General features: G+C 42.9%; 1 protein-coding gene across 1 annotated transcript in view; it reads left to right on the plus strand.

Annotated features, from left to right (window-relative positions):
* Positions 1–20,190, plus strand: part of TNFSF11 (TNF superfamily member 11) — a 32,432-nt gene extending 12,242 nt beyond the window's left edge. The window contains exons 3-5 of the mRNA XM_060637099.3: positions 14,438–14,483; positions 14,564–14,662; positions 18,650–20,190. Coding sequence (XP_060493082.2) covers positions 14,438–14,483; positions 14,564–14,662; positions 18,650–19,071 — 567 coding nt within the window. The 3' untranslated portion in view covers positions 19,072–20,190. The remainder of the gene's footprint in view (positions 1–14,437; positions 14,484–14,563; positions 14,663–18,649) is intronic.
* Positions 20,191–23,543: the final 3,353 nt, after the last annotated feature.

Consider the following 23,543-nt stretch of genomic DNA (forward strand, 5'->3'; position numbering starts at 1 on the left):
TGTTTGTGAAAAACCATCCCGAAACTTACTTTGAAAAGTATTTGAAAGAATGATATGGAGGAGAGAGATTAATGTGGGGTGTTCAGTGCATTCAAGATAACCCCTCTCCCGCCCCCCCCCACCCCCCGATGTGGGAAGGCAGCATGAAGATTTACACATATATGACTTTATTTATTTATTTATTTATTTATTTTAAGGTTTCTTTTTAAATCTTTATTTATTTATTTTGAGAGAGAGAGAGAGCGTGCGCATGAGTGGGGGAGAGGTTCAGAGAGAGAAGGAGAGAGAATCTTAAGTAGACTCCTTGCTCAGCGTGGAGCGCAGTGTGGGGCTTGATCCGAGACGAGCTCATGAGCGGAGAGCGAAATCAAGAGTTGGACGCTTAACTGACTGAGCCACCCGGGCGCCCCCTACATGTATATGGATTTTTTAATATTAGCTTTTAAAACATTTCTGTGACTATTCTATAATGTACCTAATATACAGGACTATTTTATTTAATACTTACATTAATAAATATCCGTGTTTGGGAGCATTAAGACATTTCCCCCCAAAAAGCCATATAATCCGAAGTGTTTAGAGGTCGTGGAACGAAGGTACAGGCTCCATCAGGACAAGAAGTGCAGCTCTTTTGCTCACCTTTGACTACGTCACACATAATGTAGTCTCAAGAATGAAGGGAAAGAACAAATAAATGATAAATGACTTCTGGAACTCTGAGCTAAGATTTTTAAATAAACATGGGTCATCGACCAACTCATAAAGCCACAGTGTTAGTAGCCTGGTTCTCATTTATCTGATGTCTTAACCAATGTTATAATGGATAATTATTAATATTATAGCCAGAGGCTATAAGGCTCCAACACAGATACAGTAATACAGATAATTTTTGTTGAAAATTATCTCCGTCTAGGCTTCTTCCTTTAGACATGCTTTCCTCAGGTTTCTGCCTTTCCATAGCTTATAAACTACCTAGAGGCAGGCCTGTAATGTGAATTGAAAACACAGCTCTGGCTTCTTATTTAAGTATCATTTTATAAAACTCTCTAATTTCATTGCAGAAAAGCCAAAGATGATAATGACTACCAATAAACTATCTTGTTGGCATATTCTTTTTTTTAATGTTTATTTTTGAGAGAGAGAGAGAGAGAGAGAGAGAGACAGAGTATGAGCAGGGGAAGGGCAGAGAGAAGAAGACACAGAATCAGAAGCACGCTCCAGGCTCTGAGCTGTCAGCACAGAGCCCAACATGGGGCTCGAACTCACAAGCTCTGAGATCATGACCTGAACTGGAGTGGGACGCTCAACTGACTGAGCCACTTTGAGCTTCCAAAAGCTTAGTGGAAAATGGGGAGTAAAACCAGAACCACCATTATTGAACAATTAATTCTTACCTGGAATTCTTACTTTATTCCCTGAGTATCTCAGTGCATATTTGGTCTCATCTCCTGTAAGATTCACAGTGTAAATAAAACCGTCTCCTCATATTAAGAACAGTGTACCCTTGGAGTGCCTGAGTGGTTCGGTTGGTTGAGCGTGCGACTCTTGGTTTTAGCTCAGGTCATGATCTCATGGTTTGTGAGACTGAGCCCTGGCTCGGGCTCTGTGCTGAACAGTGAGAAACCTGCTTGTGATTCTCTCTCTCCCTCTCTCTCTGGCCCTCCCCTGCTCATGCTCTCTCTCTCTCTCAAAATAAATAAATCAACTTAAAAAAGAAGAATGGTGTACCCACGGATTTTCAGGGCTTTGATCCCTAAGGAAATATTCATTGTTACGTAGCACAGTCTACATTGTTGTAACAAAGAGAACCCTCACTCAATAACTCAATAAGACAGAAGTTTGTGCAATAATCCGGGTGAGCAGTCCAGGGCTAGCAGGGAGGCTCCCCCATCCTCAGCTGGTACCTTCCATACCTGCCATCTCTTGGTCCAGGTTGGCTTTTCCATTTGTTGATATTTCCAGGGAGAGAGAGAAGGCAAATGTGGTCCCTGGGAGCTTATATGCCGTCACTTCTAGCAGGATCCTGTTGGCTGGAACTTACTCATACGACCACATCTTGCTGCAAGGGAGGCTGCACCGTATCGTCTCTAGCTGAGTTGCCATTTGCACCCAGGCTTGAGGAGGGGGGTTTCCCATAACTGGGAAGAGGAGAGGCTTCATTCCAAGGGACAGTGACCAGTCTCCGATACTCACCAAACCCTGTTTAGGCAGGAGTGGGCTCACTCTACGAGCAGAGTTGACTTTGTTACATAAATCTATGAAAAATTTGAATGACTAAGATTTCATTTTCTAAAAGTTAAAGTACTTTAGGATTATCTGGATTCCAGGAGAGAGAGAAATTTAAAAGTAGATTTAACAGCATGCATCTTATGGAGGAACTTTCAAAGGTTTGTTTAGGCATATACAGCTATGCCAAAGATCTGTGATCTTTGAATGAACCTTGACTGTCATCTGCACAGTTTTTAGTGGATTTTATGGATTCAAGAACATTAAAGCCAAAAAAGTTTATCAGGTTAAATGGTTGTTTTCTCCAAATAGAGAAGTGATCCTTTAGAATTCCTATGTCAATTATCATAAGAAGACTATTTGCACTTTTAAAATTAAAGTACATAAGAAATCAATTAAAATTTGAGTAGATCTTAAATATTTATGAAGTTGTAATCATGACAGTTGTTATATAGCCATTATATCTGAATTGGTTTTTTCGTGAAATACACACATAACAAACGCAAGGGGAAAAATTAAACCCCATTCATTATCGCTTTGCCTTTGTATATGAGTATGTATGTATCCCAAGAAAACTTCTTGTAAACCCACAAGGAAACTTGGGGTTTGGGGGCACTGGTGTTCCCAAATCAAGATGTTAGTCATGTAGTGGTTTTCCAATGGGATTTCATCTACACCATAACAGTTTTGGGAACTGCAATTCCATCGACCCCAATCATATCTAGCATTTATGAAAGCTGTTGTTATGGGAAAGCTGAAGTAAGACCCACAGAATTTTCCTACAAAACCAAGGCCATCTACTGCCTTGTAGCCAGCAATAGGCTATTGGCTAATGGTGTGCTCAATCTCAGGGAGACCCAGGGCAAAAGGTAGAAGAGTTTGCAAGAGGAAATGACAGTGAGTGGCACCAGCAGAGGTGGGCCTATCTTTGTGCTAGAAGTACCCTAGGATGGAAGAAAAGATATGTGGAGTTGGTAAGGAGAGACATGCCTGGAAGACAGCATCTCATTTTGTGGCTTGGGATCTTGAGCTACAGTTTTAGAAATGAATAAAACTGAGGGTCCTTGGCTGGAAGGGGAAGTGGCAAAGGATAGATTGGGTTGCTCCCCCAAAGTGGCTCATCCTGGGGGAAATATAACCTGTGGAACTGGAGAGAATGATGTTCCCTAGAACAGTCTCCCAAACCTGCCTGATCTTAAGAATCACTTGGGGACCTTGTTTAAAAAAATAAATGAGAAGCGTTGGTAGTTCAGGAGTAGACTTTGTGATTTCAGAAATCCCCCCTGGAAAGGGCTGGCCTGTCTTTAAAAGAAGGCTTCGGGGTGGGAACGGACATAGCACCTGGGACCAGGATAGCATCCTAAGAAGAGGTGAGAACTTCTTGGAGAAGTGAGAGCCACTGGGGTACAGGGAAGCCTTTGGTGAATTTAAGTGACTATATTTGAGAAGTAGGAGCAAGTCTATGTGGTGGAAAAGGTGGGTTTTGAAAGTTGCAGAGAGCAGTCTGTAGCCAAAATGATGACACAGGTTTGCTTGAACTTTTTGAGATTTCGGGTCCGAGAAAGTTTTGTTTGCACTTAGCTTCCTCATCACTAGGGTGCTTCCGTGGCCCCTAATCTTTACCTTTTTAAATAATAATTTTTTTTTTAATTTTTTTTTTAACGTTTATTTATTTTTGAGACAGAGAGAGACAGAGCATGAATGGGGGAGGGGCAGAGAGAGAGGGAGACACAGAATCGGAAGCAGGCTCCAGGCTCTGAGCCATCAGCCCAGAGCCCGACGCGGGGCTCGAACTCACGGCCCGTGAGATCGTGACCTGAGCTGAAGTCGGACGCTTAACTGACTGCGCCACCCAGGCGCCCCTAATCTTTACCTTTTGAGAACCTTGGGTGGTGATGGTGGTGGTGCTGATAGGAGTAAAAATGATAATAACTCTAAAACATGAGGCTCATATTCATCAGAAAGTTGTGGTGGGCTCTGGAACTCTTCCTCTCAGTGTCTGTACCTGCTTCTTATCTCATCGAACCCTTTCATGGTGAAGGACCAGACCATCATCTCCATCACCCCAACCACAAGCCAGAAGATGGTCTTACACTCTCCATTACCAACTCTTCATCTCGCCCCTGTCCTGTGGGTTCTGCCTCCTTACAAAACCTTCAGTGACTTCTCTCCACCCAGTCACTGTTATTGTCACCTTAACCCAGGTGTCGCTGTCATTGTTTCTTGCCTGGGTCACTGCAAGTGGCCACCCCATCCTGTAGTCCTACAGGACCCCTGAAACCAACAGGATAAAGTCTGAGCTGCTGGACACATAACACAAACTCTTTTATGTTCTGGAAACCTCATTCTCACCCCTGCCTCTCCAGCCTCATTATCTTGTATGCCGTCCCATCACTCTGTGCTCAGCCTGTGCTCAGAGGCCCCGCCACAGTAAAATGCTAGAAGCTCCCTAACCTAGCTGTGCCCTGCCCTACTCTACTTCCCTGCTGTGACCCAAGGCAAGTGAGGGCACAGATGGTATCTGTCCCAGAAACACAGCATCCTCAGCACCGCACAGGATGCCTGGCCCCTAGCGGCCATCAATAAACTTTGTGGACCGGATGGATGGATGAATGAAAGATGGGTGTTTGCGCCTAGTCTTTTACATGCTATTCCAGGCCTTTCTTGTGTAGTTAGTTCTCTGATTGTCTTTCACATTTCAGCACAGTCCTTACTTGCTAAAGCAGGCCCCTACTGATGCCCGCCTGCCCACCTTTGGGTGAGGAGCTTCTCCTTTGCTCGCCCAGAGCCTCGTTATTCACCCCTGTCATTCAGTACATCCATTGCAGGAGCATGGTGTGAACTTTCCAAGGATGGGGCTGTGTGATGTTTAGTTTCCCTCCCCAGTGACAGGCACACAGTAGGTGCCCAGTGGAAGGAAGAACCAGTTTAATGAACAAGTGAGTGAGCTCTGCTCATCCCTGCTCTTAGTGTCATCACATGGCTAGTTGTTTGATATTGCCAGAAGCTGGCCACATTACGCATGCTCAGGAAGATTCGCAAAGGGCCGGGGGTCACTCCTGAGCCTGATGCTTATCCTGCATCTTGCAGAGAGGAGTTTCGACCTTTGGGGCGTGAACACGTTAAAGGACCTTGAGGCTGGAGGACCTTGACTGGCCACCCCGCCCCTTCCTCCCTGGCCTTATTTGTCCGCAGTGGCTGGCCCGGGACCTCTGTGCCCCTCGGAGTCGCATTCCTAGCCGTCCGATACTTTGGGGAGGGTCTGTGTGGGTTCGCCTTCTTCCGAGGACACGAGGCTCAGTGAATGTCAAAGCTCTGCCAGTGTTAAGGTGGCATTATTGTTTCAAGTGGCAGAGGAAAGCGGAGACATGGTAAATAGCAGGGTTGGCCCAAGATGCTACACAGCAGTTACTCTGTCAGGCCCTTCGATTAAACTTTGTAAACGAGTACCATAGTGCAAGACATTTTGAAATTGGGCTCTTTATGAAGACTAATATTGCTGTCATAAGGCAACTTTATGAAAACCCTAGGGGACCTTTAACTGTAGCAGAAGCTTCCTCATTTAAACCATGAAGGTTAAACAATAAAAACTAATTTTCTATTCCCAGCATAGCCAGTGCGCTGCCAGGAAAGCATCACTCTCTTTTAGGAAAACAAGGGCACGTTCTTCGCCAGCCCTTTGGTGGGGAGAGAGCATTATCTGTTTGCAAAGATGTGTCTTTTCCAATCAGCAGATTTCTTTCGGGAGAAACAAGCCCCCGCTGACTGTCCTCGGGTGGGAGGAGGAGACCAGCCCACATCTTGGTAAAGTTCTTCACTGAGAATTTCCAGAGGTGGTCACGGGGATGGCAGTGGCTGATTTAGTTAGGAGGCAAACAAATGAGGCGGTTAAGAGGTGGGGTGCCGGGGCTGTGGGCTGTGGATAGAATCCGTGTTGAGTAAACTTTGGCCCTGGGTGAATTTTATAAATCAGTAGTTTATATTAAGAAATAAGTAATTTGGGGGATCAAAATGTAGAATTACAAATACATCAGAGATGGCCCTTCCTTTCAGGATTGGTGACCCCAACGCCCCGTGTACCTGCCCCCCTCACCGGTCCTCCTCCCCCGTCCCCAGTGGGGATGGTCAAGAGCTGCCCTTCCCCCTCCCCCGTGCTCCTCTCCCATTGTCCTGGGACCTGAAGGGTGAGGAGCATGGGCTGTGCCGTACCCTTCATAACGTGTATTGAGGCAACACTCAAGGGATCCTGCTCTTAAAGCTCTTTGCTTCGAGGCTATCTTTGGACTGTTGTTACCACTGACAGCTCAAAGGAACTAAGGGCCCCCCCCCCCCCCCCCCGCTCCATCCAGGTGCGTATAACGTGTTCCCCCATATCCTGTGGATTAGAGGGTCGGTGTGAGCTTTGGGGGGGGGGGAAGCAAGAGGCTGAGACACCCGTACTAATTCTGTCTCTTTAGCTGGTGCACAACAGCTGGGTATTCTTTCTGTACCTTGTAAACCAAGAATACATGGACGATAAAACCCTTACGGATAAAGAGCTATTGATAAGACGGTGAGCCGTGTCTCTCTGGGAGAGCCCTTGGAGACAAGGTCTGTATGGAAGGGAGGGCAGGATGCTCGCGGTGGAGACCGATTGGAAGTAGTTCTGCATGGCTGGCACCGGTGGTGTCCCGAGTGGCCTCAGAGGTGGGGTCTGGGGGCCCCGGGGAGGAGTAGCAAGAGAGCACAGAGCCGTCACCAGGACATCGTACGGGACCTTGTAAGCCCAGGTGAGGCCTGTGGGCTTGCCCCTGACGTCCGTGCGCAGCACCCGGGGGGGATGTTCAGAGAGGGAACATACTCCTCCGTGTGCTTTAGGATTGCTCCAGCAGCAGAGATCAGTTGGAGGAAAGCAAGAGCCTGGCAGAGAGGTAGGAGGCTGTTCTCGTAATCCTGATGAGAAAGGAGGAAAGCTTGAAGGAAGGCAGTTGTACTTGGTGGCACCAAGGGGATGGATCTCTGAGCGCTTCACGAGGCGAGGCGGAAGCCTGCAGGACTTCTCTGCAGGAACAGGAAACCTATTCATTTTCAGAAACAACCCATGTGTGGTATTCATGTGCTAACTCGGCTGATGAATACACCATTCTTGTAACTTGGTTGGAGAAGAATTACATGAAGGGTATCATTAAGATGTTAAAATGAACGCATTACATATGTTAACAAGTGTATGAACCCTGTATTATATCTGGCAAACGGGGTGTTAAATCCTTGTTCAACCAGCCAGATGTCCCTGCAGCTGCTGCTGGTACTGCAGAGGGAGGCAGCCACCTGAGACCCCAGCTACGAGCTGGTGCCAGTGGTTTCCGAGGCATCTGGCCGTACAAATTGCTTCTTCTGTGCTCTGACTGACAGGCACCACGCGGATCACACAATTCACAGCACAATGCACAGGTGGGATTTTTCAGTCCGAGAAGCCCAGCCTCCAGCAACTTGACCTTTTCTGGGAATCTTTAAAGCTAAGAATGTCCTCCGGTGGGAGCTGAAATCTACTTGTATCATTTTGTAAGATAATAAAACACTGCAATCAAGCAAATAAGACCAACTTGATAACATTCACTGTCGGATCGGAATGTTCTCAAAGTCTTGTTTGGGGCAGTCGTCCAACTGAGTTTTCAAAGGCGGGCTGAACATTTGCTGTAAATGTTTAAATTACCTGGAGCAAAATCCCCCTAACTACCCAAAGGAGTTGAAAATACTCATAGGTATTTGTATTTATTCTTATGGAGTGTAATCTCTCCTAAGTGGCTTTGATTGTCAAGATTGAGCCGGTTCTGGGATGTCTCCCACCTCCCCAGGTTTGGTGAAAGACCCTAAAATATGTTAGAAGATGTCTGAAAGAGCCTGTTGCATCAGATTGAAGACACGGTCTGTACTCTTCAAATTTACCCTGCCACACTCTGGGTTGGGTGCTTCTTGGCTCTTGAGCTCGGGAGAAGCTGAAAAGAAGCAATCCTAGAGACCACAGTTACACAATCACATCGATCCTTTGTGCGCTTTCTTTCCTGGAGGAGAAATTGTGAAATCACAACATTTCTCTATGAGCGAAATAAAAGTCGAAATTAAAAAAATTTTTTTTTTTTGTATCGGTTGTTTTCCTGTCTGTTCAGACGTACTCCGACAGCAAAGATGAAACTGAGTTTTGCAGTCTAAATAGGAAAATACCACAATGAGAAGATTAAAACATGTTGTGAAATCTCCTCATCTCTATTGTTTTTAGACTTTGGAGCGGGGGCGACAGCAATTTCAAATCTGCAGAGCCTGGCTGCGGCATCCCAGGCTTGTCAATGCGGGACGGCGTCCGCTAGGTGGCAGTATGTCAGAGGCTTTCTTTCGTCCCTGACTTGGCTGCAATTTCTTTGGCTGCCTACCAGCAGTTCTGCTTTCCTTCTTGTCCTGTTTTGAAGGGTTAAATGAAGCTATCATAATTTAGGTCCAAATTACGCTTATCTAAAAATGCATAATTTTGCTGAAAAGCCTACTTGTTACAGCGTGACCTTAAAATAAATTCATTCATTCGTGTGAGTTTTCTTGGTAGCTTATAGGTAATGATCCTAGTTGTCATGGATGGTTGATAGAAACCACGGGGCCATTCTTTCCGTCCCTGGCACGTAATAGATGCTAAACACGCTGTCTTCTGAGAAGGCAGATCGCTGGTCTTCCTGGGGGAGCAGACGGTGGCTTCTCTCTTGTAGCTCTTAGCAAAGACCTGAGACCTTAGGAGGACCCTCTGCCTGACTTCCTCACCTTGGAAACTTCCTGCTTCCTGCTGGGAGGTACCTCAACTACCTGTACTTCTTTATGATCCACTATGCACTGGATGTTTATCCAGAGAGTGCGTTTTGTTTTGTTTTGTTTTTAACTTACAGCTGGCTTTAAAGTAGGATAAATCACACACAACATTCTAAAAAAGATCTCTTTCATCTGAATAATTTGTTCAGAGGAAAGGAGATGGGATATCCTTTGTACTGTTTTCCCCGGATTAAATGATCAGAACTTTTTGAATTCAAAGAAACCAGAAGTGATGTCTGAGTGATAAGGTTTGGGAATAAAGAACTGCATGTTTTAACTCTAATTAGTGCGACAGCAGTAGAGGACTAAAGTGGGTGAAAATAAATGTAAATGCACTGCTTAGACAACAAATGGAATTGTCAGTTGGGCTGGAGTACCAGTGCTCCTTTAGAAGGTTTCCTGTAATCTTAAAAATTAAAAATATTAGGGGGCATTCAAGAAAGGTCCGTGGTCGGTATATACGTAGCAAAATATCTGATCCTTGAGAAAACTGACGAAGCCGAGTGGCTCCTGCTGTGTGGAGTGGGCTTGACAGTGTTCCATCCGGAGACACGGTGCCCCTCATGCCCAAGGTCTGCAGGCTGTAGTTTGGGCGGTTGACCAGCCAAGCCCTGAACATGGCTCAGCCCGGTCTGAGACAGTGATTTTCTGAAGACCCTGGGAATTCCAAGACCATATTTCCTGATGTCAAGACTCCTTTTTTGGGACGCCTGTGTGGCTCAGTCAGTTATAAGCCTCTGACTCTTGATTTCAGCTCAGGTCATGATCTGGTTCGTGAGTTCGAACCCCATGTCAGGCTCAGCACTGTGTGGGATTCTCTCTCTCCATCTCTCTTTCTCTCTCTCTCTCTCTCTCTCAACAATAAATAAATAAAAACTTAAAAACAAAGGCAGCTTTCTGTCAGGTTTTCCAGGTTGCTGTCAGGTACTAGGCACCAGATCCCGGGGAAGGGAAACCTCCTTTTAGAATTTCTACTTCAGGGAGGAAAACACCCTCTAAGGATTTCTTGACAGGTGTAGTCAGTCCCTCTACACACTTAGGTTCTCCAGTTGGGACTTCATAAATTAGACTGATGAAAGAAAGATTAATAAGAGAAGAGCGTACACATTTATTGAACATAGACTTCGTAAAGAAATGAAGACCTGAAGAAATGGTTAACCTGATTTTTTAAAATTTTTTTAATGTATATTTATTTTTGAGAGAGAGACAGAGAGAGAGAGACAGAGCATGAGCGGGGGAGGGGCAGAGAGAGAGGGAGACACAGAATCAGAAGCACGCTCCAGGTTCTGAGCTGTCAGCATAGAGCCTGACACGGGGCTCGAACTCATGACCTGAGTCAAGATCATGACCTGAGCCGAAGTCGGATGCTCAACCGACTGAGCTACCCAGGCGCCCCTAACCTGATTGGTTTTTATACCAGGTTTGGTGAAGTGGGAAAATGTGATAGGGCAAAGGGTCTGAGCTAAGTAAACTGAGGAGGCCCATTCCCTCAGATTCTTCTTGGCATCCTTACATCTTGGAGATAAGGATGCTCCTTTCTGCCAGTTATGAGGACAGCACTCTCTCATGACAGTCTTATGACCTGCTTCAGAGAAGAAGGACAAGGTCAGGGAGTCCTTACTGCACCTGCCATTTCTCAAATTCCTTCAGCTAAAAATATTCAATATGCCAAGACATTATATTTTGGGGTAGCAGGTTTTGAACCTCATCACGAGCCCATGAAACTTTTCTGCCAGCTTTCAGGTGTGTATTTGAGGACTCCATCTTGTAAAGGGAGGTGGGCATAGAGCTCTAAAAGAGAAGTCAGAAGGCAGAGGTTCTAGTCCCAGCCTTAATTAGGGCAGTCCTTATTCTCTTTCAGCCATTTCCCAGTCTGAAAAATCAGGTTAGTGATAATTACCCAGCCTCTGATTCTAATAAGAATCAAATACGACAATACAAGGGAAACTACTTTGTTGGCTACAAATGTAAGGGGTAATTTAATTTTCAGTATGAATATGCAGAATGTATGTAAGTTGTGAGAATATAATTAATCTGTGACCAGAGAAGATGTCACCAAACAACCATTCACGGGAGCACTTAATTAGTAATAATGTTTGTCAGTACCTGCCCTATGTTAGAATCACCTGGAGGGGCCCCTGGGTGGCTCAGTTGGTTTAGTGTTGGACTTCAGCTCAGATCATGATCTTGCAGTTGGTGAGTTCGAGCCCCCGTTAGCTCAGAGCCTGCTTTGGATCTTCTGCCCCCCTCTGTTTGCCCCTCCCCTGCTTGCACTCGCTCAAAAATAAATAAACATGAAAAAAATCACTTAGATTCTTTTTAAAAATACCAAGTCAGTATCAGACTAGTTACGTTAGACTGGCTGGAGTTGGGGCCTGGGTACCCTAAAGGAGTAGTCTGAGAAGAATGTTCTTCATGGTTGACATCCATGCACATAAATAACACTCATGTTAGAGTCCAAAAAATTGGGAGTGAGGTAAGGATACATAAATATATATATATATATATATATATATATATATATATATATATAAAATACACATGAATATATATATAAAGCTATAAAGATATATGCTTGTATAAAGATATACTGTGTGTACAAATGTATAAGCTTTAGCTTTTACACACATCATGTACTCCCTTTTCACATGGAAACTTCCCTTGTAGGGTTTCTGAGAGGAACTGCAAGTCTTGAATACCTAAAAACAAATATAACATGAAAGCAGCATTGCCTAATGGGTCTCTAGCTAGAGTTTTAATTCATCCTGGGTCATGACACATTAGGGTTTGTTTTTTTTTTTAATTTTTTGTTTTGGCTTTTTTGGTATTTGGCTTTTTTTTTTTTTTTTTTTTTTTTAAGCAGTCATTGAAACTGCTTCTGACTGGTGCTGGTTATTGAATTTTCTTGTAATGAAAAGTTTCTGTCACGGTTCTGACCTAGAAGTCACTGATTGAATGGACAGGAGTTTTTTCCCAGGTGGGAGAGAACAACCTTTCCCTGCCCATTTCATCACTGGCTTTAGTCTGCTGCTTCTTTGCCTGGGTCTGAAGCTTCAAACGTATTTCAGATTTGCCCATCTCTGAAATCTTTTGGGATGTCAGAGGGAATGTTGTTCTCAAATTGAGGCCTTAGGCCTGGAGCACCAGTGCACCTGTTAGAAATGCAAATTCTCAGGCCCCACCCAAGACCTTACTGGGTCAGACACTGTGTTTCAACACGCCTTCTGGGAGACTGTGATGCACGCTCAAGCCCAAGAACTACTGAGCTGGCATATAGGTTCTCTCCATGCTTTTCTCCATAAGATGTGTGTTTTTCTCCATAGAAAAGCACGAACCAGACATTTGTGGACACACTTAATTTTGCTTCCTTTCTCCCTCCTCCCTCTCCCCTCTGAGGATGAGGCAGGTCAGGGCTAGAGGGAAAATGAAGGTAGCTTTAAATTTCTGTTACTCTGTCATCAAGGTTCCTATTCCAATCTTTTAAGAGATAGTAATCAGGTAAAGACACATTGCATATACATATGTATAAAGATATTCACAATCTATAAAGACATATTATACTATAAATGTATAAATATATGGGATGAGCACTGGGTGTGGTATGGAAACCAATTTGACAATAAATGTAATATTTAAGAATAAAATAAAATATAAAAAATATATATATACAATGTACAAGTATATATATCTCCATTACAAATGTATGAATATGTAAAATGTATAAAGATACATTGTGTGTGTATGTATATGTATATATATATGCATATATATGCATAAAAATATACACAATGTATAAAGGTATATTTTGTATATATAAATCTCTGTTGTAAATACAGGGGAGACTAAATACAGGAAATTCCAGAAATCAAGAGTACCATTGGGAATCAAAAGGTCACAAGAAGAGACTTGGGTGATTGGAGGTCAGCAGGGGAGAAAAATAAATCTTGGATAGAGTGGGAAGAAGAAGGTCTGGTAAGGGCCATTTCACAGCTCAAAAGGGGCTGCCACAATTTGCTTAGTACTTCCTGCAAACCATGCTCCCAGAGCTTTGTAGTGCATGTTCTGGGTCAAGGCAAGGGGAGAATGTAGCCCTGGATGAGCAACCATGGTTCCTTGTAAAAGTCAGACTGACTTCTTTAGGTAACAGAAAACAGTTGTGCTATTTTCTCCAAGGGTCTTTAAAAGTATAGATTCTTATCTCTCTTGGGAGTCCTGAAGGCAGAGAGACAATTCAGTGTTATCTTATCTCTAGAACCCTTCCAGCTGTTAACAGTTGAAGTTACGTTTGCCTCCGTCTGTCTATCTATCTATCATCTATCTATCTATCACTTATCTCAAAGCCCTTCTCTCCAGACACTCAAAGAACTTAAGCTATATGGCTAATGTTTTAAACATCATGGGATGGGGCAGGGGGCTGAGGAGAAGGTTACCATGGATGGTCATCCCAGTAACAGAGGAATTAGGCATCTCTCCAGAGTGTTTCTAGTATCTAGGTATTTGAATTACCAGAGACACTCTGCTAAGTGCCTACATGCATTATGTCATTTAATCTTAACACCCACCTTATGATAGAGGAGGTGCTATGAATGTCCTTAGTATAAGTAGGTGGCTGATAAGGGATTTGAAGTTAAACCTGGTGTTTTACCTACTCCACCTTACTATTTAACAGTAGCTGAGGTCTTGATTCAGGTGGGCATGTAGTTGGATGCTTCATTCTCAGGGCTCAAATTGAGTTACGCCATTACCTACACTCGTTACATACTTGTGCTCTTTCTTTTTCTGGTTTGTTTCTGAACCTCTTTGTGGCAGTATTGAAACTTAACTATTGATCCTCCAAAAGCTCTTAGACTTCCATATAGTACTTTAAATACACTGTGATATTTTTAAATAAAAAATTAATCATTGGGAGCTGGGCATTATTCTCTTTGCTGTGGGCCAAGCTTCAGTGTCATAACAGGAATTCACTAATGAAATAGATATAAAAAGAGCCTCCCTAAAGATTTAAGAGGGTTATATATTCTGTGGTAATTGTTTTTTTCCTGGGTGACTTCATCTTCATTTGTGTACCTGCTACAAATTCTTAATTATGTTTAATTATTCCAGGTTTTATAATTTACATTGTCTTTTATTTCCTCTTATCGTCCAAAGTATTTTATTAGATGGCATGTGTGTGGTCTATTTTTTAAGCATATAGACATAATTCTTAGGGATGAAATTCTCTTGATAGCTACCTAGAACACCAAAGAATTTCACTGCCTATATATGTCTGGCATAGTTTGAAGGAAAGAAAATTAATTTATTGTATTTCCAACAGTCCTAAATTCTTACTGATTGATTGAAAGAGTGAATATACAAGTAAGATTTTTTTTTCTTTTTATTTCAGGAATTACAACATCTAGTTAGATCACAACACATCAGAGCAGAGAAAGGTAAGCACGGATCTGCATGAATATTTGAAATCATATAGGGCCAGAACTCTTTGGGCTAACGTGGTTTCTCTCATCTCCAGCTATGATGGAAGGTTCATGGCTAGAACTGGCCAGGAGGGGCAAGCCTGATACCCAGCCTTTTGCTCATCTCACTATTAATGCCACTGACATCCCATCAGGTAAGTTCCATTAGCATCCAGCCTGAAAAAGATTTCAAAAGTCCTTTATCAGCCCATTTGAATACTCAAAAGTATTATTGTCCTGTTACTAAAATTTTGAGAGCCCTTAACTTCTAGATCAGAAGAAAGATCATTTGGCGTTCAGTTGATAATCTCTATTGTGGAAATAGTTATTCTCAACTCTGCCAGAATGGATGTCCTCGCTTCAATTTCAGATCATCAGAATGGGTGCTTATTTTTAATGACTGCCAGTTGAGGTTGCACAACTGGGAAGGACAGTCTCTTGTTACGTTCATCTGTATTTCCCCAAACCAAAGTTGATACATCCCCATTGCCAACCCATGAAGTTCATGGATGTATCTCTTGCAGAGTTCCTTGACAGGAACTTGACAGAGTAATATTTAATAGGGGCTTGACAGAGTAATATTTAAGAGGCAGTAGCCCTCTAGAAAAGGAAACATATTCCTCCTTCTCCAAGGGCTTATCGCTTTCTCTGGGCAAGAATTTAGCTCAATGCGCTGGAAAGCTGATTATCTTTTAGAAATGAAGAAACTCAGAGCTCTGTGCCTCTATCTACTTTAATGCCCCTGCTGTTCCATCATGTAATCCCCACTGGCCACTCTACTTGGGATAGATGAACATCAAAAAGGTTACAAAGAAGATTATGATAGGGCGTCAGTTGACATTACCATCATCATCATCATGACCTTTGTTCAATGTACCCTATGTACCAGGCATCTCACTGAATTCATTATCTCCAATCCTTGCTACAAGCACGCAAGGTGAGTGATTGTCATTCATTTCGCAGACAAGGAAACTGAGGTCCGTGTGGTACATCTGCCCAGGTCACGGTGGTGACAAGGCTGGAAGTTGAACTCCACTCTAGTTCGTTCCCAAGTCCACGGTTTTTACACTACAGTCTATCATATTAGGACCCTGTGGCCAGTTGGCTTTGTCAGAGAGAAGTAAATTCAGAGCTCTTATGTTCTTATTTTCCTGTAAGAAATAGATGAATGTAGTTTTAATAGCAGGGGCTCTGAAGTCTGACAGCCGGGGTGTGAGGCCCACTGTACCTCATTGGCTGTATGACCTCATGCAAATTATTGGAATAATTTGTGTATCAGCTTCTTCAGGGGATGGTGATCACATCCACCTCGTGGGGTGGCTGTGGAGACTGAATGAGGCAATGTCGGAGCATGCTCTTACAGAAGCTGGCATACAGTAAGCACTCCATGAAAGCAAGTTGTTATTATTATTTGAGTTTTATTAAATAATTATCCATATTCCACTTTGTTCTAAAAATCATTTAAGGCTCGTTTTTCTTGGAGTTAAAAAAAATATCCAAGTTTTGGTAATGATTTTGCAGCCACTATCATAGCATGGGCCGCAGAGAGATGTTTCCCGACTGTAGACATAGAAGCTGAGAAGCCAGCTCTTTGGTTTGTAGCACATTTTCCTAAACTATCCGTCCTGTCCCAGGTACCTGCTTCATAAACAAATGTTCTCTCTGTGCATGTGTGCGTGCCTCACACTGACGCTACACGAATTTTCTGAGTGAAAACTATTTTGCATATTAGCAAATGCAATCAAATTAATACTGACGTCTCAGCTGTGTGTGCTATGAATGTACTCTGCATTTATCTTTCCGGTTCATTTTAAACGGCATATGATAAATATTGCATTGCTCTGTGTGCCAAAGTCTGTTTGGCAACAGCAAGCGTGTTTTCGTTCTCTTCAGGCACCTAGCATCAAATCATTGCCAAAAAACAAGGCAAAACTCCTAGTTATTTTCCGACGGTTATTGAGTTTGTGACTGAGTGAAATGCAGTAGTGTATGCTTCTGTTTAAGAAAACAGCATTTGCTCCTCTGGCTGAGCCAACAGCTCCTTGAGTCCATTTATCTCCTGGTTTGGGCCACTAGTGGTCTTCAGAGAAAGGGGGCTTTAACTTGGCATGCTCATTTTTGGCCTCTGTTTTCTGTTTATTTAAACATAAGAAAAAACCCAGAATCTGCCTTATATTGATTGCTAGCTTATGGGTTTTTTCAAAGCTGCTTGAATAAAATGCACTGGGAAGTATTTTGGGAGGCCAGACGACATGGCTTTCTTAAGGGGGCTGCTCAGGCTAAATATTTGGAGAAGCCTCTTGTCCCGCACGTACTGGCACTGACCACGGGGGATGAGGGGCTGGGGTGAAAGGTCGTCAGCATGCCTCATCAGTCATGGAAACCCAGGCTTGTCATGCGAGGTCCCTCAACCTGATCACAGGATATTTTTCTCTTCCTGTCTCCTGCCCTTCTCTGTTCTTGAGTCCTCCTTCGCATTCATGCTGACGGCTTTCCTCCCTTTCTTCTCTGCATGCTGTGTGCATTCCATTCTTTGCACCAACAGTTTTCCTTGCTGACAGCAGTCTCCTTTTCTCAGCCCATCCACATCTGATTGGATTCTCCCTGTCCCCTGGTTCCTTCGTCCCCTCAGTGGGCCGAGTGCTTCTGATCACCGTTAATTTCTGCAGCTTTCACTTGGCAGTTAGATGCTTTAACTGAACTTCAACCAAGTGCCACACGATATGCATCAATGAAACTACTCTATTTTCTATTTTATTTTACTTGCTTGTTTCTCATTTTCTCCACTAGTAGTGCTAAATGCCTTGAGGTCATAGTGCTTGATAAAGTTCTTTATTATGGGCAGAGTGAATCTCCATAGAAGACCCCACACAGATATTTATTGAATGACTCATCAACTAATGGATTGGTGAATGGATGAGTGGATGAATAAAAAGAGAGGTCGTTAGTAGGCAATATGGACATTCCTTCCAATGGACTGGCTAACAGTGGGAGTGATATGTGGTCAAGGCTCCTGTCTTTTCTCCTCTCTCTGTTTCATATTCCTTTCTTGTCTTTCCAGGCTATATGTCTGAGCCCTTGGTCTAATACTAGCTAATTCTCCCACTGAGAGAGTAGACTTTGCCTTTCTGCTTCTCTCTGTTAAGAGTCATCATAGGAGATAAACTATAAGACAAGTCATTAATTGAGAAAAAGACTGAACACAGAGTAGAGTAAGAAGAGGGAAACATGGGATAATTTCAGATGGGAAACTTCTTGAATTTTGTTTACTTTGTCGATGGTTTAGGTGGCTGTTTACCAGCCTGGAGGAATTATTTTACTACTGTTTGTGAGTCTTGCAGTCTTGTCTTGATTCACTGGGGACCATGGGATGATACTGACATTTGAAATGATAGTTACATTTGGGGTGATATTTACATTCTGGATGCTATAATCTATGACCTGAGGCGGGACCTCCAATGAAAAAGAAAAACGTGCTACCGTGGGTCCTAGAGGCCACAGTGCCTCTAATGGCTTCTCAGGCTCACTCTAGCACCCTCCTGTGGATAAGGTATGGAGTTCAGGAAATATACTATTCTTGGACAGGGATTGGAACCATTGGAATCAAGCAGAGTCTGGCAATTCTCTTCCTATACTTGTCTCTTGCTTTTCTGTATCAACTGCCTTTGGCTTATTCTCTGTCTTCAACCTTAAATGATCTTTCTGATTCTGTTGGCTGACTCGTGTACCTATTTTAAGTTCTCAGACTCAGTTGCAATTCAACAAAGTCATTCTTGATTCTTCTGGGAGGAACCAAACTCTCTTTCTTTTGAATTCCCGTGGCAATTATCTGTCTGCACCTTGGCTCTCAGGGCATATGCCTTGCTTCTTATCTGAATACACCACACCTATCGGTCATGTCCTGTAGTCCCCTTCAGGGAAGGAAAACTGGGTTTTTGTCTTTGTACTCTCTCAGGTGTCTAGCAGAGAGCACTAAGCACATCTTAATGTTTCTCTGCCCTTTTAGAAAATAAATTCTGAGGAGGTATTCTCCGATTGGAACCATGACTATTATGCTGTTTTTCTCCAACCTCATAGAATCATGAGGATGTCCTTCTCCTCAGAGGGACAGATTTTAAATCGTGTGCCTTTCCTCCCCTCAGGTTCCCACAAAGTGAGCCTGTCCTCCTGGTACCATGACCGAGGTTGGGCCAAGATCTCCAACATGACTTTCAGCAATGGAAAACTAATAGTTAACCAAGATGGCTTTTATTTCCTGTATGCCAACATTTGCTTTCGACATCATGAAACTTCAGGAGACCTCGCCACAGAGTATCTTCAGCTGATGGTGTATGTCACTAAAACCAGCATCAAAATCCCGAGCTCTCATACCCTGATGAAAGGAGGTAGCACCAAATACTGGTCAGGGAATTCTGAATTCCATTTTTATTCCATAAATGTTGGAGGATTTTTTAAGCTACGGTCTGGTGAGGAAATAAGCATCGAGGTATCCAACCCTTCACTACTGGATCCAGATCAAGATGCAACATACTTTGGGGCTTTTAAAGTTCTAGATATAGATTGAGCCCCATTTTTTGGAGGGTTATTATGTATTTCCTAGGAGGTACGGAAAAATTTTTTTAAACAAGCCAAGAAGGATGTATATAGATGTGAGACTACTAAGGGGTATGACCCATAATGGTACAAGAAGACTCTTTCCATGCTTTTGACTATAGAGAGCACATGTATTTACAGCCAATGGGAGATGTTGGCTTAGATTGTTACAGTCCGAGGGCTTTCTGACATAAAGGTTTTTAAATTTTGTAACGAATTCCTAGAATTAGGCCATAGGAGCAATTATGGTTGCCTTCATGCGGACTACGGGAGGGGTTAATTCTCTGCATCTGGCCTGTGGTTATGCGCCACGGTGCCACTCAAGTGTAGAGGGTGTCCTCTCATTGCAAATGGATGATCATCAGAAGGGTTAAGTTCTTTTGAATTGTTACATCATGCTGGAACCTGCAGATAAATACTTTTTCTAATGAGGAGAGAAAATATATGTATTTTTATATGATATCTAAAGTTATATTTCAGATGTAATGTTTTCTGTGCAAAGTATTGTAAATTATATTTGTGCCATAGTATTTGATTCAAAATATTTAAAAAATGTCTTGCTGTTGACATATTTAATGTTTTAAATGTACAGACATATTTAACTGGTGCACTTTGTAAATCCCCTGGGGAAAACTTGCAGCTAAGGGGGAAAAAAATGTGGTTTTTTTTTGCTACTACCAACTGTATCATATTTCTTTATTCTTTTTAACTTAGTAGATTTTTCAGGCTTGTCAAGTCTGTGCAAAAAAATTAAAATGGATACCTTGAATAATAAGCAGGATGTTGGCCACCAGGTGCCTTTCAAATTTAGAAGCTAATTGACTTTAGAAAGCTGACATTGCCAAAAAGTATACATAATGGGCTACTGGAATCTGTCAGGAGTATTTATATAATTATTGAACAGGTGTTTTTTCTACAAGTGCTGCAAATTGTAAATTTTGTGGGGGTTTTTTAATGGAAAAGTTATCAGTGGCTTATCAGCAAAAAATCCCTTTTTAATATAGGAGATGATATTTTATATTGTACAGTAAAAACATTGCCTTTGAATGTTCATTTTTTTGGTACAAAAATAAATTTATAAGAGGACCTGCCTTGTGATACTGTGCCTCTCTTTTCTGTCTGTCTTGCTCTATGATTCCATTCTCTCCAATATGGTATTGTGGCTTCCATCTTTCCAAAGGTTACCAGGAGAAATGCAGATTTAATTAAAAATTAAGAATGGACTTAATTGAATTAGTGAACCTCAGAATTTGAAAAATAATTTATAAGGGATTTGTATGCAAGAACGTAGCCAGATCAAAAATAGAGGCTTCATCGCTCAAAAAAGAACAGTTTGTGTCATGCTATGTCATGAGAAGAAAATGATATTGTGCACAAGTTCCTAATGCCCTGCAGGACAACCATTTGACCTGGAGGGGCCCCTGAACATTTTATAGCTTACCATGGTGAGGAAACATTAGCGATGGACTAGATCCTCGACCTCATGGAAATTTATGTGGGGAGCTGTCCCAACTCTGCTGGTTACTCACTTGAAAGAGATGTAAGAAAACAAGCAACTTAGGAAGGCACAGGAAACCATAATATAAGGCACTTGACATTTGCGGATACATGTTTCTTGATGGTTGTGAAGAATGGAAAGAGGAAAGAAATAGCAGATGCTAAAGAAGAAATTGTACATTGAAAACAGCAAAGCTATGATTGTACCACTCAATCATTGTCCAAAATACACCTGTTGTTTTAAACCTATCAGGAAATCTGAAGTAGATTGGCACAAAATATGATTTCAGTGATGCATATCCCAATCGCTAAGCCTTGCTTTAAGGAAAAATGATGTGCAATCGGAATTTCTCCACTCTCCACAGACACAAAATGTTGTTATATAAAGAACCTAATTAGCTGCCCTGGCTCTTATGATGTGATTCTGTCATTTGCACAGGTGAATAACGTTCATTTGTTCCACATTATTTACGGAGCACTAACTATGTGCTAGGCACTGTATCAGGCACTGAGGATTCTACAGCATTCTTCCCGCCCTTGAGAAGTTTCCCTTCTAGCGGGGAGGAGCCTCATAAGAGTGTGGGAGGTGAGCTCCAGGGCATGGACCTGTAGAGCACGCTGTGGTATCAGAGAAATGGCCATTGAACCCAATCCTGGGAATCACAGAAGTTACAGAAATCAAATTGGGCTGGATAGTACGTGGGCTGAAAGGTTCCGAAAGTGAATATAGAGTAGGATATCCATTACTATTTTTAATTTAGAGGCAACTGATGTGCAATCTCTCAAAGATGAGCTAAAACCCAAAGTCTAGGGTTGGAAAGAACCCAGGATCTTGTGCGACAATACATGGTGGCACCAGCCAGACTGGGGAACTAACATGGCGGATGGTCTGCAATACTAAGGGAGATCCTTTATAGAAAACCTCGAAAATTCAGCCTGACTGTAACGTTGAACTTGCATATGGTAACAACCTGGTAGGGATTGTTAGAGCTCTGCTGGAATGAACCTATGACTTAATGAAATGTTGGTGTAAACTGGCCTGTGCCTTGAAGGAGTAAGCTGTAACAAGGGGCTGTGCCAAGGGTGTGGAGGGATAGAAAAGGCTTTTCCTCTTTTCTAGTGATGCCCGAGGCTTTCCGGGATCTGAAATGCAGGACTCAATACCCGACTTCCCCTCACACACTATTTTACTGCTGTATTGTCTTCTCACTCACCCCTTTCCCCATTTCCATCCTTCTTACGTGTTTTCATCTTTCTCTTTTCGCCTCGAATCCCCGGCCCTTGCCTCAGAGGAACGTTCCGTTTCTCTAGTGGCCCTCGAGGAATAAGGAGGCCGCCGCATCTGACTGAGATGGAAGCAGAGCCTGTCAACACTCAGCAGCGACGAAGTGAATGCACTGAGGACTGACAAAATCATGTCAGGAAACCAACACACACACCGGACGCTCTGGCAAGTGGGATTGTGTGCTCGTTGCAAATATCCCACGTCAATCATCTTTCTAACACATGCCAAATCTGAAGGAAGGAACGCATGCGAATTTTAAAGGCGTCTGTCTTTGTGAGTCGGCTTCTCCAAACCCACCAGACTCACGCACACTTGCGTCTTTCCAAAACACTACGTGTGAGGCAGCTCCTGTTCCGTGAAGCTGCTTTCCTCACTCCCCTCCCGCTTCCTTTTGGCTCCTGCATTTCCATTAGGCCCGCCTAGAAAAGTATCCAGGGAAGACGGCCCATTCCCAGTGACTTAGGGGGAAACCTGAGCACCTCAAGCCTCATCCTGTCTCTCTGGGTCTACTTGTTGATTTGGGGTTACACTGGTACACTTTGGGGGACACAGCTCTGACTCAACCTGCCGTTCCACATTTAGTCTGTAGGGTCATTCGGGGCAGGCCAAGCATGTGTCAGCCTCACTTTTGGCTTCGCTAATCGATGCTCTGGCTTCTCTGCTATGAAACTGAAATACGTTTCCCAGAAGCTGCATTTATAAATGCTAATTAGTTATTGATTCACATTATGATGATTTAGGCTTGTGTCACTTCTTACAATAAAAAATTTGTACACAGCGAGTGCCAGACTTTAGCTATGAAACAGAAATCTATCCTTCTGATTAGTAACACTTTGATGATACTTCTACTCTCGTAATTTAAAAATTCTATTTCCTAATCATTTACCCGCCTCCCCTCCCCTCTCCTTTGCTGAAGGATTTTCTTTACAGGAGCCGGTCAGCGTCTTGACCAGTACTCCAGCTATGAGTAGTGACAGCCTCTGTGATCTTATCAGATGAGGACCAGTTATAATGTTATTCATATCGCAACTGGCTTTCAGTGTTTATAGAGAAATCCTGTAGACTCTTCTGTTTTGAAAACTGAAAGAGGTGTCCTTTCCTTTGGGCAAAGGAATGAGCTAGTAGTTACTTACTCCATTAGTAGCATCCAGAACTAAGAACCTGAGGATCAGGGCCGGCTTCAGAGACAGTAATTTCCCCTGAAAAAAAAATTGATAGTTTAAACTCTCTTATGAGGGCCTTAAAATCATGGTATGTCACTCTCTTGGGCAAAGCCTACTTTTTTTCCTTTTTCTGTGGATTCTGCAGAAGCTTCGTTTTCTCAAAGGCCTGAACTTAATAATCTTATGTTGGTGGAATGGAAATTCCTCATGAAATGTACACATCTTTTGGAAGAAAGATTGCAAATTGGGTGTCGGCCGGACCCAGGATTGGAATCTACCCTCTGCTGCCTGATAACCTTGGGCAGGTGGCCACCATTTGGATTTCAGTTTTTTACCTTGTGAAGTAGGAGTCGACCTACCTGTGTGGACAAGTTGTGAGGATTGGCACATGCGAGGGACTCAACAAATAGGGGTCACCAGTATTGTCTTCCCACCCCATTTGCTACACACTTAGTCCCCAGAGTCAAGCACGTTGAAAAAAAAAATTTTAACGTTAAT

The sequence above is a fragment of the Panthera onca genome, chromosome A1, assembly GCF_046562875.1.
Source record: "Panthera onca isolate mPanOnc1 chromosome A1, mPanOnc1 haplotype 2, whole genome shotgun sequence".
Classification (NCBI taxonomy): Eukaryota; Metazoa; Chordata; class Mammalia; order Carnivora; family Felidae; genus Panthera; species Panthera onca.